This window comes from Palaemon carinicauda, chromosome 11, assembly GCF_036898095.1.
Source record: "Palaemon carinicauda isolate YSFRI2023 chromosome 11, ASM3689809v2, whole genome shotgun sequence".
Taxonomy (NCBI): Eukaryota; Metazoa; Arthropoda; class Malacostraca; order Decapoda; family Palaemonidae; genus Palaemon; species Palaemon carinicauda.
In genome coordinates this window covers 126940422-126961857 of record NC_090735.1, presented here as the reverse complement: position 1 = coordinate 126961857, position 21436 = coordinate 126940422, and the positions used below count along the sequence as shown (strand labels likewise).

The following is a 21436-nucleotide window of genomic DNA, read 5'->3' as shown; positions in this document are numbered from 1 at the left end:
TTGCAGCAGACTTTGGGCCCTGTGGGGTCAGCCAACCATAGATCTGTTCGCTACCTCGATAACCTAGAGACTCCTATTGTATTGTTCTCCGATTCCAGACCCAGCAGCAGTTCACGTGGATGCTTTTCTGCTGGATTGGTTCCATCTCGACCTGTATGCATTCCCGCCGTTCAAGATTGTCAACAGGGTACTTCAGAAGTTCTCCTCTCGCAAAGGGACACGGCTGACGTTGGTTGGCTCCGCTCTGGCCCGCGAGAGAATGGTTCTTAGAGGTACTGCAATGGCTGGTCGACATTCCCAGGACTCTTCCTCTAGGAGTGAACCTTCTACGTCTACCTCACGTAAAGAAGGTACACCCGAACCTCCACGCTCTTCGTCTGACTGCCTGCAGACTTTCGAAAGACTCTCAAGAGCTAGGGGCTTTTCGAAGGAGGCAGCCAGAGCGATTGCCAAAGCAAGGAGAACATCCACTCTCAGAATCTATCAGTCTCAAAGGGAAGTCTTCCGTAGCTGGTACAAGACCAATGCAGTTTCCTCAACCAGTACCACTGTAACCCAGATTGCTGACTTCCTGTTATATCTAAGGAAAGTAAGATCCCTTTCAGCTCCTACGATCAAGGGTTACAGAAGTATGTTGGCAGCGGTTTTCCGCCACAGAGGCTTGGATCTTTCCACCAACAAAGATCTACAGGACCTCCCTAGGTCTTTTGAGACCTCAAAGGAACGTCGGTTGTCCACTCCAGGCTGGAATCTAGACGTGGTCCTAAGGTTCCTTATGTCATCAAGATTTGAACCTCTCCAATCAGCCTCTTTTTAGGACCTCACATTAAAAACTCTTTTCCTCGTGTGCTTGACAACAGCTAAAAGAGTAAGTGAGATCCACGCCTTCAGCAGGATCATTGTTTTCACATCTGAAACGGCTACATGTTCCTTGCAGCTCGGTTTTTGCTAAACGAGCTTCCTTCACGTCCTTGGCCTAAGTCGTTCGAGATCCCAAGCCTGTCCAACTTGGTGGGGAATGAACTGGAGAGAGTACTTTGCCCAGTTAGAGCTCTTAGGTACTATCTAAAAAGGTCTTAACCTTTACAAGGACAATCAGAAGCCTTATAGTGTGCTATCAAGAAACCTTCTTTTCCAAGTTCTAAGAACTCAGTTTCTTACTATTCAGGCTTCTGATTAGAGAAACACATTCTCATCTGAAGGAAGAAGACCTTGCTTTGCTGAAGGTAAGGACACATGAAGTGGGAGCTGTGGCTACTTCAGTGGCCTTCAAACAGAGCCATTCTCTGCAGAGTGTTATGGATGCAACCTATTGGAGAAGCAAGTCAGTGTTCGCATCATTCTATCTCAAAGATGTCCAGTCTCTTTACGAGTACTGCTACACCCTGGGACCATTCGTAGCAACGAATGCAGTAGTAGGCGAGGGCTCAGCCACTACATTCCCATAATCCCATAACCTTTTAACCTTTCTCTTGAATACTCTTTATGGGTTGTACGGTCGGCTAAGAAGCCTTCCACATCCTTGTTGATTTGGCGGGTGGTCAATTCTTTCTTGAGAAGCGCCGAGGTTAAAGGTTGTGATGAGGTCCTTTAGTATGGGTTGCAGCCCTGTATACTTTAGCACCTTTGAGTTGATTCAGCCTTCCAAGAGGAACGCTGCGCTCAGTAAGGAAGACGATCTTATTAAAGGCAGAGTAACGGTTCAAGTCGACTTCCTTACCAGGTACTTATTATTTCATTGTTATTGTGGATAACTGATTATATGAAATACGGGATACTTAGCTATCCTTTAGTCTTGTACACTGGTTTTTCACCCACCCCCCTGGGTGTGAATCAGCTACATGATTATCGGGTAAGTTTAATATTGAAAAATGTTATTTTCATTAGTAAAATAAATTTTTGAATATACTTACCCGATAATCATGATTTAATTGACCCACCCTTCCTCCCCATAGAGAACCAGTGGACCGAGGAAAAAGTGAGGTGGCGTCAACAACAAGTACTGTAGTACCTGGCCACAGGTGGCGCTTGTGAGTACACCCCCTTCTAGTATAGTGATAGCTGGCGTATCCCTCCCGTAGAATTCTGTCGGGCAACGGAGTTGACAGCTACATGATTATCGGGTAAGTATATTCAAAAATTTATTTTACTAATGAAAATAACATTTTCCAGCTTAATACATGAACCGTATGTTTTTCCTAGTCACTTATTTTGTGTTTTATGCATTTCTGACCATGATTATTGAGACAAATCACCAGTTTATAATGTTGGGGAACCCCAGTAGGAAACAGTGAATATTGGGTAGGGAAATGCCAAAAACGAGTAATTTGCAGCAATAATAATGCCCTATAATGCATAATATATGCAAGATAAACAGTTGGAAAATGTGGTTCATGTAAGTGGCAGGAAAGTATTATAATTTCAAAAGTTACAACTGATAAACCACATTTTAAAAAGGGGAAAAAACACACTAGCAACACCTAACCTAGGAGCCATATCCTTACCTATGGGGTAATAGGAACTGCGACCCCTCCCCTCCTCCTTAATCTATTATATCCTTACCTACCTCAGGTTCAAGCCCTCCAACTAGGAACCTGCCACTTTGTAATGAAGGCTGTAACACAAGTAATTACTTGAGGACATAACTTGGGGGATGTGATTACCTAGCCCCAAGAGTATAGCCCACTGGGTCATATACTCGTCATTGTTTCCTTTCTCACGCCAGTGATTATTCGGGGCCATACCTCAGGAAAACAATGAACAAGCTCACTCCTTAGGTTCAGCACGCCTCGCTACCCCTAGGAAGGTCGAAGTGGTTGTAAGGATCTTGTTTGTGACAGGGACACAGATCCTATACCAGTCACGGAATCCCTCTCCTCCTCCTCATAGAGATGACCCAGAGCTCTGAATGTTTTAAGGCAGAATCCGTCCATAATGTTTTCAAGCAGCTCCTTCCTGACACTAAACGGTGCCACTGTTAGGGGGGATACATGTCTAATCTTCACCCTACCCTACCTACAAGACGTGACCCTCAAAAGACCGATACTGTATCTCTATCACTCTTGTGGTCTGTAATGCCTACAAGCAACTCCTTTGTGACACAAACTATGCCACTGGTAGGAGGGATACTTGTCTAATCTTCACCCCACCCTACCTACAAGACGTGACCCTCAAAAGACCGATACTGTATCTCTATCACTCTTGTGGTCTGTAATGCCTACAAGCAACTCCTTTGTGACACAAACTATGCCACTGGTAGGAGGGATACTTGTCTAATCTTCTCCCCACCCTACCTACAAGACGTGACCCACAGAAGACCGATACGGTATCTCGTATCACTCCTGTGTGGTAACACAACAAGTGGTTTAACAATACCTCGGGCTCCTTATTGGACAAGTACCAGAAGGTTGAAGGCATTGGTTACCCAAGGTAAGTATGCCTGGCTCTTTACTTTCATCATCTTCCCCTTTTCTGGGGAACAGCACCGTGGGTCCCTTGCAAAGCTGGTTTCAACTCCTGCAGGTAATAACTACTTCCCTTGTGTTACCAAGTATAGTTTTTTGTATATTCATACACGTCCCCAGCGCCTCCTGCGAGGTAGGCCTTGGGAAACGTTTGTGTAGGGTTTCTATTTTAACTAGGAACTTTTTTATATCTCACAACTACTTTAGTTGCTCAGGCTACTATCATGCTCACTTGTATTGATATGCAAGGTGAAAGGTTTCCCTCTATTACAGTCTAATACTGTACTAGGTAAACCCGGGTCAATGACTAAGCCAGTAGTCGAACTTACCACTCTCCTAAGAGTGAGTCATTCAATAAATAATGGAAGGTTTGTTAGAATGGGAACAAATGACAAATTCAGAGATAAATTGTATTTTTCTCTAACTAATACAAACCTTTACAGTATTTATTTATATAGATTGGTCCGCCATCACCTGTCCCCCAGTAAGTTCTGCCTGCAATCAAAGAGTGATGTGGTTCACTGAACCATGAGTAGATATAGGTAGCTGAGTACCCCCCAGCCACCCCCTTACCGGTTGCCACCTCGCACTTGAAAGTTAATGGCTCCCTTCCAGCTCCGCCGAAAGTAATATCCAATAAATAACTATGGGTTTGTATTAGTTAGGAAAAAATACAGATTATCTCCAAATTTGTCTTATTTTTTTACTAAGGTAAGGATAAATAATAAATCCTTAAGGAAGGAGTTTCAACCATCTGCAAATTTAAAGGCAGTGAAGTGTGCTTCAGCTTTGGAGAATTTTGGTACTTCTGTGGAAGATAAAAAGTATGTTAAATAATAATAGTCGGTTGTGTAATGTTTCTGGACAGAACATGTGTAATTGTACTTCATTTGTGAATTATGGATCACAAACGAAGCAATGCGATGAATTGTGATATGGTGTTTTTTGCTCCAGTGTTAAACACACCTCAGAGAAATATCCTGGTAAGGTCAATCAGATGAGTTCCCTTGTTTTCATTGTGCAGTATAGGGTTGGCTTATACTTCTGCTGTATGCTCTGTTCATAACGAGGAAACTTTTAATATTTGTTTGTCCCTGCGCAAATACAAACCATTCAATCTTTACTTATTGGAGAGGGAATACAGTGACGACTGGAATACGGCAGTTGAAACTATTAGCGGGTTGTAAATAACTGGCTGGTAGCAGTGAGGCAACCGGCCCTTCGCAATTCACTACAACCTCAGTTGAATTTCAGCCGTTAGAGAGTGAACTTGTTCCCCTGCTGGAAACTTGGCAGTTTTTGCTTTGTACTTTAGGAAATTTCCTTATATTTTTCTATTTCTTCCAGCTTGTGTGTCTGCATGTGTGATTGCTCATCAAGCTGACATGTCTGGGAGTGCTATCCAAAACCTGCTGTCACATATGTTCAGAGGCATTGCCATGTGATGACTATAGGAAGTGGACACCCTCCCAGAGGGTTTTGTTCAACAGGAGGAATTAAAAGAAGGCCAAAAGGGACTCTTTTCCTTCGGGGTCTTCCTTGACGTCTAAGAAGTCTCGGCCTTCTTTTTCTTCCCGTGGAACAATCCCCTCAGACTCTTCCCTAGCATCCTCTGAAGGGCATTCAGGTAAGGGCAGTGGCTGGTTAACGCCTGGGCAGACCCAGGGTCAGGGAAACTGTCATTCCCCCAGTGGTTTGGCAGCGGATAGTACCATCTTGTCCGTAATAGTAGGTATGCAGTTAATTCTAATAGTCATGCCTTCTCCACTATGAGGCTCAATACTACACAGTATTCTAGAAGTTTTTTTTCCTGTTGTAAGCAAGTTTTGAAATGATCTTCCTAGTCAAATAGTTAAATCAGTAGAACTTCAAAAGCTCAAACTTGCAGAAAATGTTTATGTTGAACAGGCTGACATAAGTCTCTTTATAGTTTTTATATGAAATATCCATTTTAATGTTATTACTGTTCCTAAAATGTTTTATTTTATTAGTTCATTACTTCTCTTATAGTTTAATTATTTCCTTATTTTCTTTCCTCACTGGGCTATTTTTCCCTGTTGAGGCCCTTGGACTTACAGGATCTTGCTTTTCCAACTAGGGTTGTAGCTAGCTAGTAATATTAATATTAATAATGTCTCGTCGACCTTGGTATGGAAATCAACACCCTCTAAGGGAAAGTGTTCCCTTCGTAGGACAGGATTTGTCAGTTTTAACAAATAGCCCTACATTTTCTTGGTGTTCCTCCATCCGGCTCTTTAGTGGCAGAGACTACTTGGTCATCTGTCATCGTTAGAATGACTGGTTCCTGGAGGAAAGTTCTGCATGTGAAACATACAATGCGGCCTAAAGGCCGCCTGGTCGCAACATTGTGATAATCCAAAGAACTCCCGCACCTTCCACATCTTTTGCGACAACCCCATGTCAGGATTTTCCACAACAAATGTCAGGATATCTCAACTGCAATCTATCGAGCAAAATGGCCTGTCTTCTGAGGTTGGTGTCGTCCATTTGATGCCTTATACCTGTAATCTCAGATTTTTTTTTTCTACCTTCTTAGGGAGAAACTTTTCCATTTCTGCGGTGAAAGGTTATCGTTCAGCCATGAACGGTGAAAGGTTATCGTTCAGCCATGAACCAAGTCCTTAGTCTAAACGGAATAGACATTTCTTACTCAGTGAAATTTGTATGCTAATTCAGCACTTCGAGCAGACCTGACCTCCAGTCAAAGTCAGTCCACTGTCCTGGGATGTCATGAAGGTTTTGAGATCTCTAGAAGAGACAAATTATTACGAACCTCTTAAACAACCGTCTGATAGTGACCTCACATAGAAGAGTGTTCCTTTTTGCCTTGGCCTCGGCCAAACAGGTAAGTGAACTACATGGGCTGGCAGCTGATGTCACCCATTCAAGAGGTTGGAGGGAAGTTTCTCTAAGCTTCATTCCAGAGTTTGTAACATAGCAAAGACACAAAACCTGGCTCTTCGGATTCAAGATTTTCGTTGTTTACCTTTTCGAGTCTTTGTTTAGTTATTTAGTTTATTTATTAGCTAAAGATATTTCACCTGTAGTTGTTGAATTGGCTATATTATGTAATATCTAAATTCATTTTTATGAAGTAAAACTGACAACCTATTAAACTTGTAGGTTATAGTCAAACGAATCAGCAGCTTTTCAGGCTGTCTAGTCTGCAGTAATGTAAAAATTTCAAGGCATAAGACTAAATAGAAAATTAACCAGAACATTTATGCAGTTGAAGCAAAAAGCATAGAAAGTATCTTCAAATTAAAACTTAATTGTTCCGTAACCGAAATACAAACCACGCTATTTAATTAGGGTATTACTTTCGGCGTAGCTGAAATGACGAGCCATTAGATTTTTAACGAGGGTTTACTACCCCCTTGTTAGTTAGCGAGGGGGTAGGGGAGGGGTAGCTAGCTACCCCTCCCCCCCTCACACACCGGTGAGTATCTCACTTTGCTTTTGGCTCGGGTGATTAACAGACGTGTCTGCTCCCACCCTCGCTTATTGACAGTCTTAATCTTTTTTGCTTTTTCTTTGCAGTGTGTGCTTGGAAGTTGGCCTCTACCATTGTGCGGAAGTGCCCCGGATTACCTGACCGCCCTTGTGGTACATATATGTCGGCGGTCGAAACAGACCCTCACACCTTATGTCCGTTCTGCAGGGGCCAACGGTGTGATAGAGACAAAGTATGTAGTGAGTGTAGGAAGTGGTCGACCTCCCAGTGGGAGAGGTTTTCCCGGCGCCGGAAGATGAAGTCCAAAAGGGATCTTTCTCCTTCAAGGTTTTCCTTGAAGAAAGAAAATTCCAAGGACTCTTCTTCCGTAGCCCGAACTCCTCCGAAGCTCCCGCTCGAGCGGCCTCTTCCGAGAGGCCGTCGAGTGGTAGCGTAGGCCGTTCTTTTGTTGACCGACCTCGGGGATCGGGAGAGGGAGATGCCTCCCATAGCGAGGCAGTTCCTCCTCCTCCCCCGGGGGAGGATTTATCATTTAACAGTGTTGCTAATGATGATTTGTTGCAGCTTTGGGCTTCCTTGGGGCTTAAGGGCTTGCCCTCCAGGGAAGCCCTGTTTGACTTAATCCAGTTGAGGGCTGCTGTCAAACAGTCGCCGGCGGTAGCAGAGGTTGACCCTCTGTCTATCGTCGACGTTGTTGTGGCAGGGGCCTCCGACGAGTTAGGTCAAACCCCTGCCTTGGTTCCCGATGCAGCTGAAGGCTTAGTTCCTCCCTCTGAACATCCTTCGAGGGAGGAGCTAAGTCCTACGCTCTCTCCTGCAGGTGATTCTCTCCCTCGGGGGAGTTCACTGACAGAGACTCCTCTTCGGAGGACTGATGATGGTCTGCCTGACGCCCCCAGAGGTCGTATCCGTCGGAAGGCTCGCCCTCCTCTTCGCCGTAGAGGCCTTCCTTCGCCTCACCGCTCGCCTGCGGTGAAGCCCTCTCTACTCAGAACTTCATCCTCGTAGACAACACCCCCAGAGACCTTCTGCAGCTGAGACTACTCGCCATCACTCTCCTGCTCACCTGCACGCCAGCGCTCTGCTGCTCGCCAGCGCTCTCCTGTTCGCCAGCGGTCTTCTCCTCGCCAGCGTACAACTGCGCACCCTCATCCTGATGCGCGCCCCATGCGCCCACGATCTCCTGCTCGCCAGAGCTCTTCACCTGCGCGCCAACGTTCACCTGCACGCCATCATTCGCCTGCGCGCCCACGATCTCCGGATCTGGGCGCTAGAATGAAGAACCGAGTTTCTCCTTCTCTTCAGCGTTCGCCTACGTGCCATAGGATCTCGCCAGCTCGTCAGCCATTGCCTACGCGCCATCGCGCCATCGCGCGCAGACACCAGATCCTGCTGTGCACCCTCCTGCACGCCCACGCGCTCGGGGTAACACCCCTCTGCATGGGCGCTCGGGGTAACACCCCTGCGCGTGGGCGCTCGCCTAGAGCTCGCCGAGATCCTGCGCGCCCACGCTCTCGCGAACAATCTACATTGCGTGTGCAATCGCTTGCACTCAAGCCTGCGCTTCGTGCTTCTTAAAATCGCGCAACTGCGCGCCATCGATCTCCTGAGCTCCCGCGCGCTCCATCGCCTGCGCGCCATTGTTCGCCAGCGCACCAACACGCCCTCTCGTCATCTCTGAGATCTCCTACGCGCCCGCGCGCACCCCCACCTGTGCGCAGTTGTTCACCTACACGCCTTACGTGCCATCGTTCGTCTGCGCGCCAACTCGTCATTGCTCTCCTGCGCGCCAACGCGTCATTGCTCTCCTGCGCGCCAACGCGTCATTGCTCTCCTGCGCGCCAATGCTCGCCCGCGCGCCCTCGCCATCATGCCTGCACTTACGTGCGCGCGATCCTATTAGGGTACTATCGCGTGAACGCCAGCACAACGTGAGCCACCGCGTGAGTCACCACGCGAGCCTACAGGAACGAGAGCAGCCAGGTCATCCTCACCCCCCCCCCCCTGCAGGCGCAGACCAGCGCACTCGCAGGAGGGAGGGAAATCACCAGATGGGTCCAGGAACCAACCTTCCTCTTCTTCCCTTTCCTTCCAGGCAGGTCTAGCAGTTGTGTCTATAGTACTCCAAAGGATTGCCCCAATCCCCTTCCCTTTAGAGCTAGTCTCTGACAGCGCTGCTGTCAGTAAGCAGCGATGGTTTGGATCCCTCATCAGAGCTGTCGTGCAGGCTGTCAAACTGGATCCCTCATCAGAGCTGTCGTGCAGGCTGTCAAACCTGCTTGACCCCACTGAAGAGAAAGAGAGGAGTAGAAACCATGGTAACTTCTCCGAGGGTCAAGCTGGCTCCTCTGACATCCTTGAGGAAGGCTCCCTCTCCCTCCCAGACGTTTTCTCCCTCTCCTGTGGACGAGCATTTTCCGTACTCAGGGGAGTCTGACGAGGTGAGGCGTTCTCCCATCGCACCAATGGGAGAAACCCCACCTCGCGCTGGAGAATCGTCCCAGGTGGGAGCAGAGAAGAGCCCTCAGACGTCGTTGTTGGAGTCCTGTATTCCTCCCAGGAGGGAACCCAAGGATTACAAGACAGTCCCCAAGTTATCCTTAATGATCTGTCCAGAACCTAAAAGACCCGCGGAGAACGTCCACGTGTCCCCCCCAAGGAGAGCCTTTGGGGACGGGAGACTTCGCTGCCAGTTCTCCAGGAGGGGGAGCCACAAGAGTCAGAGCATGCCTTCTGGCAAGTCCTGACCCTGATGAGGCATCTCAACAGGATTCCCAATCCTGAGATTCCTCCTCGCGAGGGCAAGGACACGGTCCTGGACCGAGTCTTTGGCACTCAGAAATCCGCGAAGGCCAGTGCAGCTTTGGCCCGGTTCCAAGGGGTGAAGAGTGCCAGGATAAGGTCGAGGGCCAGCTCTCCGAGCTCGCCTCCTCCAGCCGTTTCACGGCTGGCAACAAACTCCTCCCGCCTCCTCGCGTCCAACAGAGGAGGTACTTCGAGATCATGGAGGAGGCTTGTTTAGCTCTTCCCTGCACCACTCTGTGGAAGAGCTTACCAAGGGAGTCCCTCTTGAGAGACTCTCTAGCCGGCAAGTGACTTTCTCGGCGACTGAGATCATAAGCCAGGAGAAGGTCGCGAAGTGTGCCTTGCAGGCTACTTCGAGGCTTGACATCTGGCTGGGATGTCTTGGCATCCTGTTGCGATCCGAAGATTTGTCTAAGGAGAGCACCAGGAAGGCCCTGGAGACCTTCCTCCTCTCCGGCACCCACACCATTGAGTTTCTGGCCCACCAAGTCTCGAACTTGTGGGCCAACTCAATCCTGAAACGTCGTGATGCGGTGGCAGAGAGGTTGCACGCGAAGGTCCCAGCCGTCGAGGTCAGCAGGCTCAGACATTCTTCCCTTCTAGGGAAGAACCTGTTCGAGCCTAAAGACTTGGAACAGGCAGCCGAGAGGGGGAGAAAGTCCAACCGGGACTCCCTCCTTCATAGGGCTCTTACATCAAAGCCCTATAAACCTCCGGCACCTCAACAACCTCGCCCGTCCAAAACAACGAAACCGGCTGTGGCAGCGAAGGCAACGGTGTCGAAGCCCTTTCCTGTCAAGGACAGGAAAGACAAAAAGTCCTTCAGGGGAGGAAAGAATCCTAGAGGGAGCGGATGCCTTCAAAGTTGCGCAGACAGGTGGCAGCAACTCGGGGCCGATTCCTGGACGATTTCCGTAATTGGTCAAGGATATCGCGTCCCGTTCATAACATCTCTACCTCCCCTGACAGCGGATCCAGTGTCATTGAGCTCCTTTGCCATGGGATCGGCAAGGGGCCAAGCCCTACGGGCAGAAGTCCAAACCATGTTAAAGAAGGGCTCTCTCCAGGAGGTTGTTGACGGTTCCCCAGGCTTCTTCAGTCGACTCTTTCTTGTAAAGAAGGTGTCTGGAGGCTGGAGACCAGTTATTGACCTCTCAGCCCTGAACAGGTTTGTCAAACAAACCCCGTTCAGCATGGAGACAGCGGACACGGTCAGACTTGCGGTGAGACCACTAGACTTCATGTGTACACTGGACCTGAAGGACGCATACTTCCAGATCCCAGTCCATCCGTCTTCAAGGAAGTACTTAAGATTCAGCCTAGACAACAAGATCTACCAGTTCAAGGTGCTGTGTTTCGGTCTCTACAGCACCTCAGGTATTCACCAGGGTGTTCACACTGATTTCTTCGTGGGCACACAGGATTGGCATCCGTCTCCTCCGCTATCTGGACGACTGGCTGATTCTGGCAGACTCGGAGTCGACCCTTCTTCGACACCGAGACAAGCTTCTGGGACTTTGCCAAGATCTAAGGATCATGGTAAATCTTGAGAAGTCTTCTCTGCTTCCAACTCAACGACTGGTATATCTAGGCATGATCTTGGACACCAATCTCCACAAAGCCTTCCTATCAGACGACAGGATAGCAAGGATGAGGAGGGTCGCAGTTCCTTTCCTCAGACGAGAAGAACTCCCAGCCCAATCTTGGTTACGTCTCCTCGGTCACCTTTCTTCTCTGGCCCGTCTAGTTCCAAATGGTCGCCTCAGGATGAGATCCCTGCAATGGCGACTCAAGTCCTGGTGGAATCAAGGACACGATTCCCCGGACATCTTGGTCCCAATGGGTCCTGCGGAACGGACGGATCTTCAGTGGTGGTTGACAGAGGAAACCCTACGAAAGGGAGTGGATCTTCTCGTCCTCCCCCCGGATTTGATGCTGTTTTCGGACGCATCAAAAAAAGGGTGGGGGGCCCACGTTCTGAACCACAGGACCTCAGGCCTATGGTCAGAATTAGAAAAGTGCCTCCACATAAACCTGCTAGAAATGAAGGCCGTGTATCTGGCACTTCAGCAGTTCCAACAGTACCTGGCGGGTCATTCCGTGGTGGTGATGAGCGACACCACCACAGTAGTGGCTTACATCAGCAAGCAGGGAGGTACCTTTTCACAGCAGCTATCCCATCTTGCAGTAGAGATACTGTGATGGACCGAAGTCCACTCGATTCCACTATCAGCTCGCTTCATTCCAGGCAAGAGGAATGTGTTCGCCGACAGTTTGAGCAGGGCATCTCAGATAGTGAGTACCGAGTGGTCTTTGGATCGTCTAGTAGCCAACAAAGTCCTGACTTTGTGGGGTTCCCCGACGGTGGATCTGTTCGCGACAGCCTTGAATTTCAAGCTCCTGCTGTACTGCTCCCCAGTCCCGGACCGCAAGGCACTCTGGCAAGATGCCTTCAACAACGGTGGGACAACATCGACGTCTACGCTTTTCCCCCATTCTGTCTGATGAGAAGGGTACTCAACAACACCAGAATATCGGTCAACCTTTCGATGACCTTAATAGCTCCGCTATGGCATCGCGCAGAGTGGTTCCCGGACCTTCTGCAGCTCCTGACGGAACTCCCTAGAGAGCTTCCTCCTCGACACGAGCTACTCAGACAACCACATGCCAACATCTTCCACAAAGCCGTACCATCGCTACGACTTCACGTCTGGAGACTATCCAGCGTCTCCACACAGAGAGAGGCTTTCGCAACAAGTTGCGGAAAGGATGTCTCGACACCTGCGAAAGTCATCCGCAGGGGTCTACCAGGCAAAGTGGAGAGTCTTCTGTGGTTGGTATCGTGGAAGGGGTATCTCTCCTCTCGATGCCAATATTCCAGCAATAGCGGAGTTTCTCGTCTATTTGCGGGAAGAAATGCGCCTTTCAGTCTCAGCAGTGAAAGGCTATTGCTCAGCTTTAAGTCTTGCCTTCAGGCTCAAAGGAATGGACATTTCCTCTTCGCTGGAACTTTCTCTACTCATACGAAGTTATCAACTTAACTGCCCCCAGTCGGAAGTGAGACCTCCTCCATGGAACGTGGTTCGAGTCCTCAGGTCTCTTAAGAGACCTCCTTTCGAACCATTACGCCAGGCTTCTGATCGCCACCTGACTTGGAAGACGGTGTTCCTGCTTGCTCTAGCCTCGGCCAAGCGAGTCAACGAACTTCATGGTCTCTCGTATGACATCGCCCATTCAAGGGGATGGGGGGAGGTAACGTTCAGATTCGTCCCTGAGTTTGTAGCTAAGACTTAGAATCCAGGAGTTCCAGACCCCCGGTTCGACTCCTTCCGGATTTCGAGTCTCCGTTCTGTAACAGATGACCCAGACCATCTCCTACTGTGCCCAGTAAGGAGTCTGCGGCTCTATCTTAAGAGAACAGCTGCAATTCGTCCTCGGGTGCAAGCATTGTTCGTGAGCACAGGAAGGACGAAGAGGAGGGTCACTAAGAATACAATCTCAGCTTGGATTCACAGGGTTATCCACCATTCCCTGAATCCTGACCGTCCTCCGTCACATTGCCCTAGGGCACATGTCAGGGGCATCGCTAAGTCCCTGGCATTCAAGAGAAATTACTCTGTGACGCAGGTTCTACAAGCAGGGGTTTGGAAGCACCAAACGACCTTCACAGCCCACTACCTGCAAGACGTGACCCATAGGAGGCTCGATATGTTCTCTATCGTCCCTGTGGTGGCTGCACAACAGCTGGTTTAAACCTCAGGCTCCTTAATGGACAGGTAGCAGAAGGTTGAGGGCATTGTTACCCGGTTTTAGTCTGCATGAATGAAAAGGTATGCCTGGCCCTTATTCTTTTCTTCATTCTCCCCTCTCTTGGGGAAAGCAGCATCCTGGGTTCTCTGCACAGCTGACCTCAAACCACTGCAGGTAAACCATGTTTCCTTGTGTTCCTAGTACTGTATTAAGTTAATACTGTCACGTCCCCATACCCTTACGAGGTGGTATTGGGATCGTCCTAACCTAGATTTCCATCGAAAGGACTCCAGGTCAACTTCCTAGGACGAGTCACACTTCACTCCTTCACACACTAGCTTACGTAGGCCGCGGTCCTTGCAGAGCAAGGCACTTGCGAGATGCAGGGACCCCTTATCTTGAGTTCTACACACTCAAATACTGAGTCCCCGGGCAAAAGCCAAAGCCAGTACGGCTGGGACTTACCACCCTACCTAATGGTTAAGTCACCCTAATTAAATAGCGTGGTCTGTATTTCGGTTACGGAACAAATGACAAATTCGTAGATAATTTGTATTTTTCCTAACCATACAAACCTTAGCTATTTAATCAAACTTGCCCGCCAGCCCTGTCCCCCGGGAAGTCCTACCTCTAAGCAAAGTGAGATACTCACCGGTGTGTGAGGGGGCGGAGGGGTAGCTAGCTACCCCTCCCCTACAGTAAACCCTCGTTAAAAATCTTATGGCTCATCATTTCAGCTACGCTGAAAGTAAGACCCTAATTAAATAGCTAAGGTTTGTATGGTTAGGAAAAATACAAACTATCTATGAATTTGTCATTTTATATTGAATTTTATGTAAATTTCATTTTAATTCTGACAACTTGAAACTACTTCACTTTTCCTCCTCATAGAGGATATTTTTTTTTATCAAGATGTTGCTCAGTATCGCTGGTGTCCTTTAATTTCATCCCTTCGTGTCAAAGGATGTTATTGCTAGGGAGATTATTTCAATGCTACATGTTGTGTGCTTTTTTTTCCACCAGGCCCTTCAATTCAATTACTCTCCCCTGCGATTTTTTTCATCTTGCAGCTTGCCAGAATACAGTATTTTGATAAAGTTAATTGAACTCTCTCTCTCTCTCTCTCTCTCTCTCTTTCTCTCTCTCTCTCTCTCTCTCTCTCTCTCTCTCTCTCTCTCTCTCTCTCTCTCTCTCTCTCTCTCTCTCTCTCTCTCTCTCTCTCTCTCTCTCTACCCAGTATTTATATGACATTATTACGGAAGGTGACCGACAGTCCTACACAGCCTAACCCCCTCTCTAATGACACTCGAAAGAAAAATGAAATTATTCTGAAAATAACCTTAGCATTTGTATATGTGTAGCAAAAAGTTAAAGATGCTGAGCAGTGTTTAAACTAAAGGTTAAGAACAGATCTATTTACATATCAATAGTGCTAAATGAAATATAGTTTTTATTTCTTTATTTTTTATTCAAGTGGGCACTTAACCTTTGAATTGAACTTTATGGGTTTATCATTCATTTTGGTGTCCAGTGCTGCCCTTATTAACCACAGAAATAATAGATATGATATAAATCCTCTTGGTATGCTAATTTAGAGGCTTTTCTTTGACATTTAGTGATTCTTTGCAAAAAGTGCAGATACTGTATAGAAGTTTGCAAAAATTTTCCTTCAAATATAAGTACTGTACTAAACACACCAATGACCTTCACACACAGTATAACTTTATTTTTTAACTTTAGGAAAAAAATCATGTTTTTTTACAATTTTTCATTTATTTGAGAATTTTATTGCAAAATCAAATCTTAGTATTATAGAAAAGAGGGAATGAGTATGAATTAACAATGCTGTTATCTTTGCACTTCATGGCAAGAATCCCATCGGTAGAGTAGGCTTCATATTTCCCCCTCGGAACAACTTGCTTCATTTCTTGAGAGAATTGAGCCATAGACAACTAATTCTGTTGGTTCTCGCAGTGTCCAAATATCTACAATCAAACTTTTCCTCTCGAGATAATCCAATAAACCGATACTGGTGAACCAGTTCTTTTTTTTGCATAGATGGGAGACTTATGTGGTTTCTGCAGGGTGTTATAGGAGTGATTACCATCATTCTTTTGACCTACAAGGAAGAGTCTTTGTCAGATCCATCAGATGGCTGGAGAAAGTCCATGCCCAGAAGAACAGGTTTAATAGACACAGAATCACTTCGGCACTGATATCTACACATACGTAAACATTAGATTATTTTAATTGGATAAACAAGTGGTTGAAGAGTACTCCTATGAGCTGAAAACATATGGTGTGAGGTATAACATAAGATTGCATTCATTAGATTTGTAAAGATGGTGGAAAATGTATCCCGTGAGGGCTACTTACTTGGTAGAGGGTTAACCAATAGCTGTTGTCAATTAGCTCTAATTTCTATTGTAATACTTTGTAAATACGAAGATCAACTAATGCATTTATATTTATGGGCAAATATCTACCACAAGGCAGTAGCTTCTCGTTGTCTTCACGCCTGGAGACTATCCAACATCACTCACTCACAGAGAGGTTTTTTGCAACAAGTTGTGAGAAGGATGTCTGGATACCTACGAAGATCTTCGGCATGAGCCTATCATCCTAAGTGGACTGTATTCTGTGGTTAGTGGAAGGGGTATCCCTCCCCTCGATGCCACGTTTCTAGTAATAGCGGAGTTCCTTGTATACCTTCGGGAGGAAAAGCTTTATCGGGCTTAGCTGTGAAAGTTTACTACTCAGCCTTAAGCCTTGCCTTTAGACTGAAAGGAGTTGAACTTTCCTCTTCGTTGGAGTGTAATCTCTCCTCATACGAAGTTATGAGCTCACTTGCCCCTAGTCGGAAGTTAGACTTCCTCCTTGGAACGTGGTTTGCGTCCTTCAGTCTATGAAAGGTGCTCCTTACCAGCCGCTACACTAGGTAATAAATCCCCACCTCACTTTAAAGGCAGTGTTCTTACTCGTGTTGGCTTCAGCCAAGAGAGTTAGTGAGATTCATGGCCCTACGACATCACCTATTCTAGGGGAAAAGTGACACTCAGCTTCGTCCCTGAGTTTATTACTAAGACTCAAAATCTGGAGTAGCCAGCTCAGCTGTTACTTTACCCAGTGTTGAGGTATTACCTTAAACACACCGCAGCAGCTTGCCCGCAAATGTCAGCACTCTTCATCAGCACGGGGAAAGTCAAAGGGAGGATCACAAAGAACACCATCTCGACTTGGATTCGCAGGGTCATTGACCATGCAGTGAATCCCATCCCTCCTCCTGCTCATCGACCTAGAGCTCATTATATCAGGGACATAAGTACGTTTCTGACGTTTAAACGTAACTAAAGTGTGGCTCAGGTATTACAAGCTGGTGTGTGGAAGCATCAGACAGCCTTCACCGCCCACTACCTGCAAGATGTGACCCACAGGAGAATGGAGATGTTCTCCATTGATCCTGTGGTGGCTGCACAACAAGTGGTTTAGAAGGCCTCAGGCTTCTTGATGGACAAGTAGCCGATAGCTGAGGGCATTGGTTACCCGGGATTGGATGAATCTGTAAGAATGACTGGCTCTTTCTTTCATCTTCCCTTCTTAGGGAACAGCACCATGGGTCCTCTGCATGCTGCATCACCTATCTGCAGATAGTAATAATTTCCCTTGTGTAACCTAATATAGATTTAATACTTGTCTACGTCCCCGATACTCCCCGCGAGTTGGGTATAGGAAACGTCTATGTTTGATATCAACATTCCTGTTTATCTCGGAATATTCTTACCTAGACAGTCACATTGCACACAGGTTGCTCAGGCTGCTATCCGTGCATTGCACAAAATTGTAGATATGTATCAGGGTTTTTCTCAGTAACCTGGGTCATTGGTTAAGCCAGTGGTTGGACTTCAACCCTCCTAATGGGTGAGTCATCCTTAATAAATGGTGTAAGGTTTGTAGTGTCGGAACAAAAGCTATAGCTATTTATACAAATTGTCTCGCCATCACTTGTCTCCCACGTTAAGTCCTGCTTGCAATCAAAAGTGGCTCAGATTCACTAGAGTGTGAGTGAGAGGGGTAGCTGGCAACCCCTACAACCCCTCACTACCCCCCCCCCACTAACTAGCTGGTGGGGAAGTTGCCACCTCCCTTTAAATCCTAATAACTAGTCTTCCACCTTTGCCGAATGATAATTCACTTATACATTAAATAGCTACAGGCTTGTATTGTTAGGAAAAATACAAATTACTTTCAAATTTGTCATATCATATATATATACGTGTATACAGTATATATATATCTATATAAATGTGAATATTATCACCATTTATATCGTATTCTTCTGTCATTCTCTTGTCATATCAAAAGGCATAAAAAACAAAACATTTTATTTTCATGCGAGACTTGTTTGTAGAGAGAGAAAAAAAAAATAATGACGGATGTTGGATAGGAGAATATTTCACCTTGGGAGAGCAAAAGAGAAATGATTTGGGTACACTAGATAAAAATAAATGACATTTAAAGGTCGTCAATGATATAAAAAAAAAAATGGGACACTTATTGGCTGAAATGTATCATTCAATGACCTTGTCAATATCTAACCTTTATTTCATAACTTGATTCTGGCTTTTTGTGGGAATCCAGAAATGATGACTTATAATTATACACAGATTTTTATCTTATTTTGGTGTGTGTGAGAAAGTATATGTTTGTATTCATGTAAAGTATATATATTATCATCATCAGCCATTACTAGTCCACTGCAGAACAAAGGCCTCAGACATGTCCTTCCACTAGCGTCTGTATATGGTCTTCCTATGCCAGTTTATACCCGCACATTTTCTTAGTTAGTCAATCGATCGTCTTCTCCTCCTTCCCCTGCTCCTTTTACAAATTCAAAGGACCCATTCTGTTACTCTAAATGCCCATCTATTGTCTGTCAGTCTCATTATATGTCTTGTACATCTTCATTTCTTTTTCTTATACCGTTTGTTGTTAGAATATCTTTTACTTTAGCTTACTCTTGTATCCATGTTACTCTTTTCCTGTCTCTTAGTGTTATTTTCATCATTATTATTAACATAACTCTTTGAGTTATCACTAGTTTATGTTCTAAGGCTTCCGTAAAGCTCCAAGTTTCTGATGCTGAATTTAATCGAAAGCTGCATCTTTCCGGACAAGCCGTGTTTCAGATATCTTTCAGGATAAGAGGAAAACTGTATTTACATTTCTCCATTTATTATTTGGTGTTGACTCGTTTCGAATTACAGTACTTTGTAACTCTTCATCAAGACTAGATTGGGTGACTGATAGAATTACACTTGAATATGAAGGCTATGGTGGGGAAAATTGAAAGATACAAAAATGTTTTTATATTCTGAAATTAATTAACAAAAAATGATAAGTGGAAACTTTAAGATCTAAATTAAATAAATTAAGATCAGTTTTGTTATACATAAAAGATTTTTCACAAGGCCTGTCAGAATTTTATGACCTACTGTATTTCACAAGAATATTCTTAAATAATGCCAACTGACACCTGTCAGAAACTTTGTTGAAGAGGGCATATTAAACAAGTTTCTTATTTTCTCTCTCTTTTTCTAATATGCAATACTAAACAAGAGACCCTAAAAGTTAAGCGTAAATTTGACAAGTCTATAAACGAATATTTACAAGATTCTGTTAAGGCCAACAGCTCGTCACAAGATGGACTACCGTGGCCTTTGTCCTGGAGTGGACTGTAAATGGCTGCATTTGTTACGATATATATGTGTGTGTATCCTTTTAATGAGAAGTTTCTGTGGGATTTTTACAAAAAGTCAACCAGTTGTTTTGCGACAAGGAATTAATTGAATTTACCATCATACTCGTCTTTACTTAGTTTTGTCAATCGTATACGTTACTTGATGAAAAAAGCATAACACTGTAATGGACAATCCTCAATTTCATAAGAGAATCCTGACCACTATTCTTTCCTCTTCTACAAATATTATTACTGAATCTCGAGACAATCGGTGATAGATTTATTTGTTTGTTGTTGAAAAAATTGCTATCATATTGTTTTTCACAAGTAAGGAGATAAACAATGAAGTGTTATGAAATTGCTTCATTTTTGAAGATCACTTTTCAGTTTTCTTACTATTCAGAGTATCAGTTATAAAATGAATTGGAGTAATCTTTCACTTACGATAAATTTTTCCAATTGATCTTAGTTGTCAGATTTCTCATGTTACTGCTTTAACTACATCATTATCAGGCCAGTCCTATTGTTAATGTAATTTTCTTGTTATCCCTATTTTTAAGTCAATATTATTATTATTACTTGCTAAGCTACAACCCTAGTGGGAAAAGCTGGATGCTATAAGCCTAGGGGCTCCAACAGGGAAAATAGCCCAGTTAGGAAAGGAAACTGGGAATAATAAAATATTTCAAGAAGAGTAACATTAGAATAAATATTTCCCTTGTAAACCATGTTTTCTAATTAGAATTTTCCTTTCAGACTACAGTGGACGATGCTTTGACGCTGAGAGGTGCTCGCTGAGAGACCAGGGCGAAAGCTGGACCATTGATCACACCTGCGAAAGGGCCACGTGCTTCGTCGCTTCCAACGGTACACTCTTGGAGAAGCGCACCAGGTGAGGGAATGGAAAGTGTGTGTATGTATTAAATGGAATAGGTCTCAAGGATTAAGTGAATGAAATGATTGTTCCGTTGTGAAAGAGGAAAACTGATGCAATTGATCGCAATAGGTAGGTGTTCTTATGATTTTCCATTTAGAAGTTAGTCAGTTGACAGAAGGACTAATGAGGGAAGACTTGTGAGTGGATGTTTAGATAAGGGAAAGTGTGTGTGGATCAAGATTTTGTTATGAAACACACATGGGAGAAGTTTGAAATTAAAGGGGAAAATACTGTATAGCAAACATGGACCTTCCAGAATTTATGACAATTATATACTATAGAGGCAATTATGGAAGGCGTTAAGAATGTATGCTCGAGACGATAGTTTGCTGCGTGGGATTAATAGTTTGTATGATGGCAGTGAAGCAAATGTTAGAGCAGCCTATGTACTGTAGTTGGAGAGTAACTAGTTTGTTGTGAAAGTAGGCAGAGTAAGGGGAGAGGTTTAAGATAAAGAAAGTGTATGTAGATATGCAAAGTTGAGCTTAAAAAAGAAAAGAATGGCAAGGGGATTGTTAAATACTTCAAGTTTGCAGATAATGCTACAAAAGCTGGTAAAATTATAAAAGTGTTTACACAATGAGTGTTAACCTGGAAGATTGAACGATGGATATGGATGGTAAAAGAACGTTAGTGGTTGATTTGCTTAGATATCTGGAAATAAATTAAATGTATGGCAATAAGATGAAACACAAGGTATATAAATGGGTATGGTTTGGCCAACTCTTTAATGGAACTTATGTGTTGATGCTAAGTGTGAATTAAAAAAAAAATCAAGTTGCTAAAATTATCTGTTTATAGTGTGAAGTATAAGAAAATTTGATTGGGAGAAATACGTAGATAAAATGTTTTTGTAGGTGAGAGAATGGAACCGAGTATTTTTAGGTGGTTCAGTCACATGGAAAGTATGACCATAGGTAAGTGAAAAAAGTATATGATATAGATGAGGAGAGGGCCTAAAAAGGGTTGAATAGATACTCTAAAAGACTAATTAATAAGGAAGGGCTCTAACAACCAGGAATGGCAAGAGTACGTGTAAGCTAGGGACACCTCTGCTGACAAGCCCTTTGTATAGTGATAAGATGCAACTACTATTATGAAGTTTTTCTTGCTCATAAAGTTCATTAAGATTGATAAGGATGAATACGGCATTGGCCATTGTCTTGTTTTTAGGCTGGAGATATGGTTTGTTGGTGAAAGCAAAAAGTGTATGGGTTTGTTTATTCCTATGCAGATACAAACTTCCATGTCATTAAAATATGTTACAG

At 44.8% G+C, this 21436-nt stretch overlaps 1 protein-coding gene across 1 annotated transcript in view; it reads left to right on the top strand.

Annotated features, from left to right (window-relative positions):
• The window catches only part of LOC137650197 (uncharacterized), a 36108-nt gene that overhangs the window by 5544 nt on the left and 9128 nt on the right, over positions 1 to 21436 (top strand). The window contains exon 2 of the mRNA XM_068383375.1: positions 19988 to 20123. Coding sequence (XP_068239476.1) covers positions 19988 to 20123 — 136 coding nt within the window. The remainder of the gene's footprint in view (positions 1 to 19987; positions 20124 to 21436) is intronic.